This window comes from Mya arenaria, chromosome 15, assembly GCF_026914265.1.
Source record: "Mya arenaria isolate MELC-2E11 chromosome 15, ASM2691426v1".
Lineage (NCBI taxonomy): Eukaryota > Metazoa > Mollusca > Bivalvia > Myida > Myidae > Mya > Mya arenaria.
In genome coordinates, this window is record NC_069136.1 from 5969065 (window position 1) to 5981528 (window position 12464).

The window sequence follows — 12464 nt, forward strand, 5'->3', positions numbered from 1 at the left end:
CGCGTTTAGCCATTACACATCCATTTTCGAAAGTGAATATGAAAAACTGCGATCTGAATTTTTGTTAGCAGTCTTATATCACAGATGTCAAGACATTTACGCAAAAATTGGCTCGTTCCCAGCCAACAGACAGTTGTTAAAATGTAAGAGTTCTTATTGCAAATAGAATCGACATACACTACATAAATATAGGGGAAAGGTTGACAACATGGTAGAATTGGGAAATCTGCAAACAGCATTTTTCTTAGTTGATCTATAACTTTGGTCAAGATTCCAATGAAAAAATGTTTTTCAGTGAAAATATATTGAGAACTATTCATTATTTATACCAATTTTTACTAATTAATCAATTATATGTTTTGCTCTGAAATATTGACAACAAGTTTTCATTAACAGATTCTATGTGAAAATATGTTTTCAAAAAGTGTAAAAACATTCAACATCCTGAATCATACTATGCTTTTTGTGGTTATACAAGTTGAAATTAAAATTGAGATTTGACTTAACTGTTTTTGTAGTATTTAGGCCTGGCTCTTTATTGTCAAATGCTGCGCACAGTTTCCAAAACCTTGCATAAATCCTAGGTTATATCTACAAACCATCGCATATTGATATGATTCCTCAAAGTGAAGAAACTAATTTATCACAATAATACATTCGTATATATATTCAACATAAGTTATTCGTTACATAAATGTTCATTTAACAAATACCCTGTTCTTCAAAATATTTACAAACGATTTCAAAGATAGAAGATCGAATCCGTCGACAAGGCAAAGGCAAAGGTTAAGAGACCCATCAAAATCGAATTATTCAGCCATGTGGTTGGAGTTATAGACTAATTTGTATCTTGGAGCGAAACCACAAAAATTCTAAGAAAATGATACTCATATGTGAAAGTGACTCATTCAAGTAGCAATATACACTCATTTCACCCAAACCAGCATCTGAACATACAGGGGCTGGTCCAGCAATTGGCGTTAGAGGGGGCACAAACTTTTGACATTCGCCCATCCTTCAGTACCAAAATGTAAATGTTGGCAAGGGGGTTTGGTGGTACACACCCTAGAACAATATCTAGTTCGGAATCGTGCATTTTGAGCCTATTTTAATTCTTTTGCTCCTCGGATTTTGACATAAGAGGGTAAACTGTGTGTGTTAGTGTCATGCAAGCTTATAAAAAAATCATGTGTTAATACGAAACAGACACAGTAGTGTCCTACAAGAGCAAATTGTTTAAAGAAAGAGCCAATTTTATAAAATGTTGATACGTTGTCCACTGGTTATCCTTTGGCTAGTTAACTTATCTTTTGGCTAACATACTTTTTGGTTAGTTAACTTATCTTTTGGCTAACATACTTTTTGGTTAGTTAACTTATCTTTTGGCTAACATACTTTTTGGCTAGTTAACTTATCTTTTGGCTAACATACTTTTTGGCTAGTTAACTTATCTTTTGGCTAACATACTTTTTGGCTAGTTAACTTATCTTTTGGCTAACATACTTTTTGGCTAGTTAACTTATCTATTGGCTAACATACTTTTTGGTTAGTTAACTTATCTTTTGGCTAACATACTTTTTGGCAAGTTAACTTATCTTTTGGCTAACATACTTTTTGGTTAGTTAACTTATCTTTTGGCTAACATACTTTTTGGCTAGTTAACTTATCTTTTGGCTAACATACTTTTTTGGCTAGTTAACTTATCTTTTGTCTAACATATTTTTTGGCTAGTTAACTTATCTTTTGGCTAACATACTTTTTGGCTAGTTAACTTATCTTTTGGCTAACATACTTTTTGGTTAGTTAACTTATCTTTTGGCTAACATACTTTTTGGCTAGTTAACTTATCTTTTGGCTAACATACTTTTTGGTTAGTTAACTTATCTTTTGGCTAACATACTTTTTGGTTAGTTAACTTATCTATTGGCTAACATACTTTTTGGCTAGTTAACTTTTCATACAAGTTGATTGGTTTGTAGCTATTATTGGATACTTATTGACCAATCAATAAACGTTTTGGGTAACTTTGACCAAACGGAAGACTTAGCCTGTTTTATGCAATTGGCTACATGTTAACTGTTTTTCTCTTAATACCATTCTATAACCTACTATAGAAAACAACAAAATCAACACTTTTCAATTATCAGTATTATTTTGGAAGTCTCAGTGAAGCGATTTGGGGAACCGATTAACATATACAGCATAAACTTGCAACATGAGCAAAGTATGCCTTATTAACAACATGCCTGACAAAAATGGAGCTTAGAGACGTGGTCGACTGGCCGAGGAAAAACTGAGATAAAACCCTCCTTGGGAAAACTCAGAAACCTCTGTCCGTTTGTCCTCCAGATTTACAGGATTTGTCTCGTACCACTAGATGTCGGGCCTCATCACCCATAAGCTCCCTAACAATTATGTATAAGAAACATATCATTAATATGATTCATGTATACGTACTATATCAAGTTATACAAGTGTCAATTACAACTCTATGTATACAAGTGATATCAAATAGATAATTCATAAAAGAAAACTTTCAACAGTTGCTTGTAAAATTCAACAATCCATTGTATCGATGTGAGCGTATCTGCTTCCCAGCGCTGAATGCCTTTACATTCATATGCGCACGAAATACTCGTGCCTATGAACCACTCGTGCATATAAAACGCCGGTTATTCCATTATAAACAAGGGAAAATAATTTTCTTCTAATTTCGTTTTACTCAAACGCAGAAAATAATATGGTTTTGTCATTTACCCAAAACGTTTATTGATTTGTCAACATTTATCCAAAAGCTACTATAAAGCAATAAAAAAAATGCCTAAAGATCACGTGTGTACAACGTGTCCAAGTTTGATACAATTACCTGATGTTGTTGTACACGCATGTTGCACTAATATTAACACTATGTTGTTCACTAACAATCCATAGTTATACATTCATACGGTCTATTTTCACACGTATTACCTATTTCAATGTAAAGTAAAAAAAGGTTACAAGCAAATTTGTTGTATGAATATCCTCCGCCCAACTAGGCAAATTAGATGTCATGGAAGTCCTTAGTTTGATAAAATATTCTAACAGAAACATGCAATTCGGCTGTAGAGTGATGGACCCTTATGAACATTCGATTTGAGATGAGTTTGTTTGCAATTGTTTAAAATAAAAGAATATTGTATAATGCAACATTAAAATTTGACATAGTAAGCCAGTATTTGACCCAAACTTAACCTCTTTCAAAAATCACCAAGGCTGATATTTTGATTAAGTTGCATGAAGATTTGACCAGATATATTGCAAAAATACGGTCTCTAGGGTGTTCACAATTTTGTACTTAGATTTGAACTATAGTAACTCTAGTTTTTGCATCCCATGTGACGTAAGTAGAAAAGTATTATTCTGGCAGAGTTTCATGAGCAGATATATAAAGATAGCACCAATGGGGACATTTTGACCACAGTTTGAACAAAGTCTGAACAATGATAAAACACATTTAGTTTCGGACATGATTTTCAAGGAGTTGACTTAATGACCTAGTTTCGGACCTCATGTGACCCAGTATAAAACTAGTCAACGATTTGACACAATGACCTAGTTTCTAACCTCTTGTGACCCACTTTTAAAATGCAGTGAGATTTCATCAAGGGTAACATTCTATCCAAGTTTGAACATAATCTGACCAATAATTACCATGATTTGGTTCCAGAGCCAAACAATCTAAGATTTGACCTTGTGACCTCATTGTTATATCACATGTGACCCAGTTTTAAATTCATTTGTCCATGAGTTCATCAAGGTGAAGCATCCTGATTAATAAGTTCAATAAATAGCGGACCAAATATAATAACTCTAAAATGCAGTGAGGTTTCAACAATGGTTACATTTTGTCTAAGTTTGCACATAACTTGACCATCATTACCAGGACATGATCAAAGACAATCAAACAACCTTTTTATTTACTTCCCGTATGCTATTTCCTGGAACTGCCATGTTAAATATCCGTGTGCAAAAAAACTACCCCATTTCAGAACATGAAAGGGAAATATGACTAAAATCTTTCTTATCAAAAGTATAACTATGAGGAACAATGGTTTTAACTATGAGGAACAATGGTTTTAACTATGAGGAACAATGGTTTTAACTATGAGGAACAATGGTTTTGAACAATTTTATTTCATTATTCTCTTTAATAAGCTTTATACTAATAACAAATTTAATGCACTGTCATGTAAAATATAATCACAGTCTGTTGAATGGCAATAGCACATATGAATTTCTAAATAGTACACTCAATCAATAAAACTTATTACCTAAATATAATAATAACAATTTTATTATCATAATGAAAATAACAATTATCATACAGTAACACGTTATGCATATTAAATACATTTTGCAATATTTTATCTATCCCACAAGTTGAATTGAAGTTGTGTTTATGGATTTTAACACAACTTAATCTAGGAAATTTAAAAAAAAAAACACCTATTTATTTACTTTTTTATCGACTGCTCCTATTTTCAACATAAAGCTAAAAATGCCAAAAACGCTTTTTGTGAAACCATGTTATGTCAAACAACATAGAAACATGAAATAATAAGTACCACACAACTTATTTTCTCGGTCAAAATCCAATGAATAAAAAAATACTAATGGTGTGGCCTAAGGTACTGGTAATGACAATGATACATGTACATGCAGTTCATAATATATAGAAAATCTTATTGACACATTTGAACACAATTGAGCAAAATAATGTGTATTGGCCACTATCACACTGACAATTTTGGTCATTGCAACAATTATGATTCAGCAAATGCTGCAAAAAATGCCGTACATGACAATGGATTACAATGAAGCAAACATTTCTATAAAATAAATAAAGTTTATCTACATTATACTACTAACAGTTACATGAACTATGAGTATTATCACAAGCTTTGTAAATCTCTGTTTTCCAGTATAAACATGATGCACCAGACTTGACCATAACATTAACTAAAGCTGAACAAATTAAAAGTATCCCACTTGTTGTTAATACACTGTTGTACTAAATATTTCCATTTTCTTTTGGTAAACCACTTTGGTCAGTCCAATCAGAACTTGTCATCCTCGACTTTGAACCATTCAAAAGTTATCTCCCTCAAATTCCAACTAATGGAGTTTGTTAGGTTTTAAATGTCAACTGATCAGAATGAGTTTGTATTCAATGAATTCAAACCTATCAGAAATGACCATATACACCCGACCAACCAGAACTTGGCTTACTGAATTTGATCAGAATGTGTCAACACATTCCATCAACCATGCAGAAAATGTCTTTCTCAATAAACCAGTAAAAATGTATCATCCTCATCCATCAACCAATCAAAATATGTACACCACCTCAATCAACCAATCAGAACTTGTCATCGTCGTCCACTGGTGGTGTTGCTGTATCTGCCCTACTAGCTGCCCGTCTCTGCATGATAGCCTCTTTGTCAAGTATACCACTCTGGGATATCTGTCGAGACAATTTACAAATGAGCATCATGAAGGCAACAAGCTCAATGTTAAACGTCTGGTTCTTGTTTCAAAAAAAGATACTTAAGTTCAAGTAAATTTCCAGGTCTAACCCTGCTTATGGCATAAGGCAAAAAAAAAACTGGTTTGTTTAGGGTAACATCCTTTTGAAAAACAGGAAGGGAAGGTAGGTGTTGTTTTTTTCTTATTAGGCTTTTTGTAAGAACAATATTGTCATCATTGGGGAATGGTGTTAAAGTAATCTTCTTTATAAAGCTTTAAAGGTTTTAAAACACATATTTAAACACACACTTTTAAAAAATTAGAAAGGGTTGGGTAACCGGAACCAAATTTGTTTTTTTAATGCCTAGGCTATGTCTCAGTCAAAATATCATCGGAACTAACCCTTCCCTGAGTACTCTTTAGCTGTGTGAGGTTTTATTGAAACAGGACCACAGGCCCCACAACATTTAAGAAAGGTAGTTGTAACTTCAATGATTTTAAATCTGTATAAATGTCACAAATGGCAACATATTGATTTTATTTTTATTTGCTCAAGTTTGTGCTCATTTTTAATACCGACTAAAAATAAACTCAATTCATTGCTTATTGATGAGATATTTTTAAATAAGAAAGATATTGAAAAAGGTGACTTCAATGACTTTTCCTGTTTGCAAAAATGAAAATAAAGCAATCACTACAAAATTTACAAAGTATTGTTGATTGGATAGTGTTAAACATTTGGGTATCTAAAACAATTTACATGTACACCATAGCACTAAATATAAAAGGTGTTTAAGTTAATTGTTAAAATCTTCCTTTGTCATATTTTTTCAGCTCTCAAACAAACAAACAAACCTTAACATCAAATTCATTATTTTAATTCAAGTACATTCCATGTAAAAAAACAAAAGGAGCAAAAGGAAACATTTAGGCCAAAGATTTTCTTAAAGATTCTCGGCACCCAACCCTCTTTAACCCTTTCATTGACAAATTTAAATTGGGCAAAATAAATAAAACATCAGGGAAATAGCATCGGAATTTAAATGTACTAAAAAGCAGTTTGTATAAATGTACTTAGTGCTGTATGAATTAAAGAAATCAATATTCTGCCAACTGCACCATGAATATTTATTTCATTATAGATCTACTCACATCTTTATCCAGACTCTTGTAGTTTTCCACCTTGTCTGACATGGCAATCCTCTTGATGAGTTTGGGATGATCCCTGATAAGCCCCGCCTTCCGCATCTCAACATCAATTTTGCGAAGAATCATTCGGCGTGCCGCCACTGCCGGATGCTGAATGTCATCAAGCTGCCATTGGTGCGTGTTGAGTCGTAAGTCCACTGGGACCTTCCTTGGCTTTGGACTGACAATGGAAAATTTATCTGGTAAATAAATTAGCATGACAATATGACTTCTATATATATTATGATTAATTACATGTAACAGTAAAACCAAAAGCCCCCAAAACTGATAGTGTAGTGTAAAGTTGAAGTTCATTACACTATGAATTTAGCCCAAAACCTCCTATACCGACAGTGTAGTGTAAAGATGAAGTTCATTACACTATGAATGTAGCCCATAACCTCCTATACTGACAGTGTAGTGTAAAGATAAAGTTCATTACACTATATGAATGTAGCCCATAACCCCAACATACTGACAGTCTAGTGTAAAGATGTAGTTCATTACACTACCAATGTAGCCCATAACCCCAACATACTGACAGTGTAGTGTAAAGATGAAGTTCATTACACTATGAATGTAACCCATAACCCCAACATACTGACAGTGTAGTGTAAAGATGAAGTTCATTACACTATGAATGTAACCCATAACCCCCTATACTGACAGTGTAGTGTAAAGATGAAGTTCATTACACTATGAATGTAGCCCACAACCCCAACATACCGACAGTGTAGTGTAATGATGAAGTTCATTACACTATGAATGTAACCCATAACCCCCTATACTGACAGTGTAGTGTAAAGATGAAGTTCATTACACTATGAATGTAGCCCAAAACCCCCTATACTGACTGAGTAGTGTAAAGATGAAGTTCATTACACTATGAATGTAGCCCATAACCCCAACATACTGAGAGTGTAGTGTAAAGATGAAGTTCATTACACTATGAATGTAGCCCATAACCCCAACATACTGACAGTGTAGTGTAAAGATGTAGTTCATTACACTATGAATATAGCCCATAACCCCAACATACTGAGAGTGCAGTGTAAAGATGAAGTTCATTACACTACTAATGCAGCCTATAACCCCAACATACTGACAGTGTAGTGTAAAGATGAAGTTCATTACACTATGAATGTAGCCCAAAACCCCCTATACTGACTGTGTAGTGTAAAGCATTAGTCTATTTCACTTGCAGTGAAGCCTATATCCCACATCACTGACAGTGTAGTGTTAAGTTGAAACTTATTTCAGCTTATTATAACCTCCATTACTCACAGTGTAGTGTAAGTCTTGTACATGGCTCGTCTTTCACTGTATTTGTTCTTATCCACAAATGTAATTATATACATCTTGGACATTTTCTGTAAAAATGAAAAATGATTATGAGACCATTGATTTTCAAAGTTTACTTGTTAATTCTTAACATGTCGCTATGCTAAAAAGAATCTTAACCATAATCTGCAAAATTACATAAAAATTATTTAGTTATACATGAACAATATGTTCTAAGTATTGTGAGATAATGGATTTTAATGGTTAACTTGTTTAGTGATCTAAACCTGCTGCTGCCCAAAACAAATCTGCACCTTTTCATCTGATAATTACAACACTAAGACGATAAGTATTTTTTTTGTGTATTTTTCACAGTGACCCAACATAATACGGGTAGCCAGAGTTATAGGTCTTGTTATACAGTTGCATTTTAAATTACTGGTAGTGTAACAAAGTTTATTGTTAATTTCTTGAACACTTTTGAGGTATGGCCAATTAAGATTTTGGAAGATGTCAACCACACCAAGAATGAATCAAAGGCTATGACTTGTCCTAATTATTTTTCTTCTTCATTCATTACATTCATGGTAAAATTGCACAATTTTAGAACATGAGTAAGTTAATTGTCACATATCCCCTATAAGTTTGAACTGTGTTTAAATTACTTTCTATCGCTTATTATAAACATTATGGTAAATTATATTATCCAGTTTCAAATGATCATACCCTGCCATAGAGAATACAGTGCATCCGACCGTCAAGACAAGCCACCTTACACTCAGCATCAGGGGGATAGAACAGGAGATTCTCATCTACGATACAGCCAGGGAACTCTGAAATATTCAAACACCACATTGATACAATTACCATACCCTGCCATGTGGATAAAGTTAATGTCCCATTAAAAACATGCCATCTTACACCTCAAGCTGTGTAGGCTGAGCCTTTACATTCACACAAAGGGGTATAACTCTACAATAACTGCAGCCAGAGCTATGAACCTTGCTGTACATGTGTGTATTGTCTTTGGCAACATGTTTGCCTAGTTTAGTCTGAAACTCTTTAACAGTTTTGGCACTGCGATGCACCGACGACTCCAACAAATACACCAGTAGGCTATTAATAGACCTTAAAAAAAGTTTGAAAAAGAGAGTACGGTAGATAACAAATGTTGTATCAAAGAGTCAGTTTTTTATCATTTACGTTCATACATAAGGATTGATTTCACAAACAAATATTTAACTCAAAGGGTTAGTCATCTAGTGGTACAAGTGTCCACCTCTCACACAAGAGATTGTGGATTCAATCTCAACCTAGGTAATTTTTTCATAGTCTCTCAAAAAGTCACCAGTACTGATTTCTGCCCATGAAATAGACTCATATCTGAGTGATTGATATCTGCATTCAGCTGCATTAATGATCGAGCTAAAATAATCAGTATTGAATACTACTTGGACAGGCAGCTACACATTATGTTCACATAAACACACCTTTTTTGCAACCTCTCTAATAAAATATTACTGATCACCTATTGGTTTATCATCCTCCTCCTCCTCCTCATCTTCATCATCATTGGCATTCTCATCTTTTGTGAGCCCTGTTCGTGCTACAGTCTGCCCAGTTAGCAGTGATATAGCCCGTACACGACCGTTAAAGACAATGAACAGATACTCCGTGCCAGTGGATCCCATCACACGTGTAAGCTGTCAGAAAGGAACATGTACTGTAAGAGCAGTTTATTTCTAGTAAAACAATGAATTGGTTTAATTTGACAAATAATTCAAACATAAATGAATACTGTTACACACAAATTGTACAAATTGAACCATGGACTTGGGCTACAGGCTAAAAAACAACAAGAGTCTACACTTTCTACCATTCAATTGATTTCCATTGATGTAGGTGTGCGTTCACATTGATGATGGAATTACGAGCTTCGTTTTTTCGAGGACAAATGGAAAATTTTAAATGTATGAACATGACAAAACACTGACAACAAACACCATCACTTAAGTAGACATGAAAGCACAACTCCAACACAGGAAGATGTACACCTCAATTCAACAGTAATAACATCAGTGATGGAGGTGAGCCTTGAACAGGTATGGGCTATGAGGCAACAACCTTTTATTACAAGGGGAAAACCTCTAAAGATCAATTGAGTTAATTCGTGATGTGAATAAAAATATTTGACTGCAAGCAGACGCCAGTGCAGCAGGAGTAGAAAAGCCCTCCTTATTATTTGAATAGTCCATTTAATAGTTATCACGTTAAAGGTTACACACGACTAAAATAATCATTTCCTGTAAGAGTGAAAGTTCTCATAAAGTTGATCTTTGTAGTGAAAGCTGGAATTCATAACTTAAAATATTTACATAAAAGGATAGTAGTTTATAACCAATCTAACAACACCATTCTAAGCAAATGCTTATGCTCATCTGTTTACCAAACACATAATTTGTACGCAAAAATAATTTGTACTATGTAATTATATGTGTATTTCTTATTAACTATCGAAATTGTTATCTCAATAACCCTGACCAATACTGCCACTGAAAATTGTATTTGTTTTACACTTTATGGTAGTTTACAGAGACTTATCAGCGAAATAAAAATATTGTTTCAAACGGTGAAAATACCAATTTGATATTTTTCGATAATTTTTAGCCCGTTCTCACGTCCAGATCAAACATCAGCATGCACAGGGCTGTGACACATTCATAACGATATCATTTCCGAAAAGACGTTCGTTTCACATAAAACTTTGTGTCCTTTTCTGATAAACTTTAGGCGCATCATATAAGAAGAAAAATTGTTTGTTTTAGTGTACAATGGCAAAATATTTCACCTCAACACCAAAAGCAAATATTTCATGAGTGAATATAGCTATTGGTGCTCACTTGGTGAAATATTATGCAATTTTACACTGAAATAAACAATTATCTTCCATGTATTGCTAGTACTCACATCACAGGATAAAAGAGTTTTCGTCATCATCATGTTGTACTCCTCAGGAGTGATTGGTAACTCAACGCGGATATCCCGTAACTCCATGGTACGTATGTCAACAATGAATATTGTGAAGTGAGGGCCTGGAATGAAGATAAGATGAAGGTACTGAAGATTGCTCAAATTTCGGTTTCGTATTTGCGATTTTTGTTAATCTTCAATTCAATATCTTAAGAAATTGAGTAGTTAACTGATGATTATTTAGGTTTATATATGAGTGTCACAATTAAAACTAGAAGCGCCGCAATGCGACGAAACCAGGTTTTTGTTATGGGCAATCAGAAATTATAGCCAATTAATTTGTTGTATGAGCAAGTTCAATCCACAGCTTCATATAAGCTATATTCACACTAAGATTCATCACTATCCATCAATTCTAACTAAGTTGTTGGGCAGAAAAACATTTTTCTATTTTTAGGAACAGTGACCTTGACCCCACCTCCCAAGCTAGCTCTTCACATAAGCTACCTTCGCTCTAAGTTTCATCAATATCTATCAATGCTAACTAAAGTTATTGGGCAGAAACCATTTTTCTATTTTTAGTAACAGTGACCTTGACCCCACCCCCCTCAAACGAAATTCCAAGCTTGCTCTTCACATAAGCTACTAGTACCTACACACAAAATTTCGTCAATATCTATCAATCCTAACTAAAGTAATTGGGCAGAAACCATTTTTCTATTTTTAGTAACAGTGACCTTGACCTTAGCTCTACCCCCTCAAAAGCAATCCCAAGCTAGCTCTGTACATAAGCTACCTACACACCAAGTTTCATCAATATTGGTCAATGCTAACTTAAGTTATTGGGCAGAAACCATTTTTCTATTTTAAGTAACAGTGACCTTGACCATTTTTCTATTTTAAGTAAAAGTGACCTTGACCTTAGCCCCTCCCCACTCAAAGGCAATCCCAAGCTAGCTCTTCACATAAGCAACTTACACACCAAGTTTCATCAATATCGGTCAATGCTAACTAAAGTTATTGGGCAGAAACCATTTTTCTATTTTAAGTAACAGTGACCTTGACCTTAGCCCCTCCCCCCTCAATAGCAATCCCAAGCTAGCTCTTCCCATAAGCTACCTACACACCACGTTTCATCAATATCTATCAATGCTAACTAAAGTTATTGAACAGAAACCAATGTTTGACGCCCGCCTGCCCACCCAACGACAACCTTATTCTAATAACCCGGTTTTCGTTGAAAACCTGGTTAAAAATAAGGGAACTTGACCAAAACCAAAAACAATTGTGAAAAGAAGGCCACCCAAAGTTATGTTAATTACAGCAATTTACATTAAACATAGGCTAACAATATAACTCCATTTATTTGATTTTTCCCTTGTTTTTTTCTATTTCAAAAAGATCAGCACCTTGAAGTGCAGTCTTTGAAAAGTACTGTTGATACTTGCACATGCTTCTCAAAAGGACATCCCAGACATGATTCTAAGCCTGCGTGCATGTCATTCCCAATGGTTGCATCT

General features: G+C 34.2%; 1 protein-coding gene across 4 annotated transcripts in view; it reads right to left on the bottom strand.

Annotated features, from left to right (window-relative positions):
- Positions 1–4138: 4138 nt before the first annotated feature.
- Positions 4139–12464, bottom strand: part of LOC128220031 (uncharacterized) — a 36727-nt gene continuing 28401 nt past the window's right edge. For 3 of the 4 annotated variants that reach the window (XM_052928276.1, XM_052928277.1, XM_052928273.1), the window contains exons 25-30: positions 10942–11066; positions 9503–9677; positions 8701–8807; positions 7978–8063; positions 6658–6874; positions 4139–5503 (exon numbers count right to left, since the gene is read on the bottom strand). In XM_052928276.1, coding sequence (XP_052784236.1) covers positions 5399–5503; positions 6658–6874; positions 7978–8063; positions 8701–8807; positions 9503–9677; positions 10942–11066 — 815 coding nt within the window. In that variant the 3' untranslated portion in view covers positions 4139–5398. The remainder of the gene's footprint in view (positions 5504–6657; positions 6875–7977; positions 8064–8700; positions 8808–9502; positions 9678–10941; positions 11067–12464) is intronic. The other variant, XM_052928278.1, reaches the window with a different exon arrangement.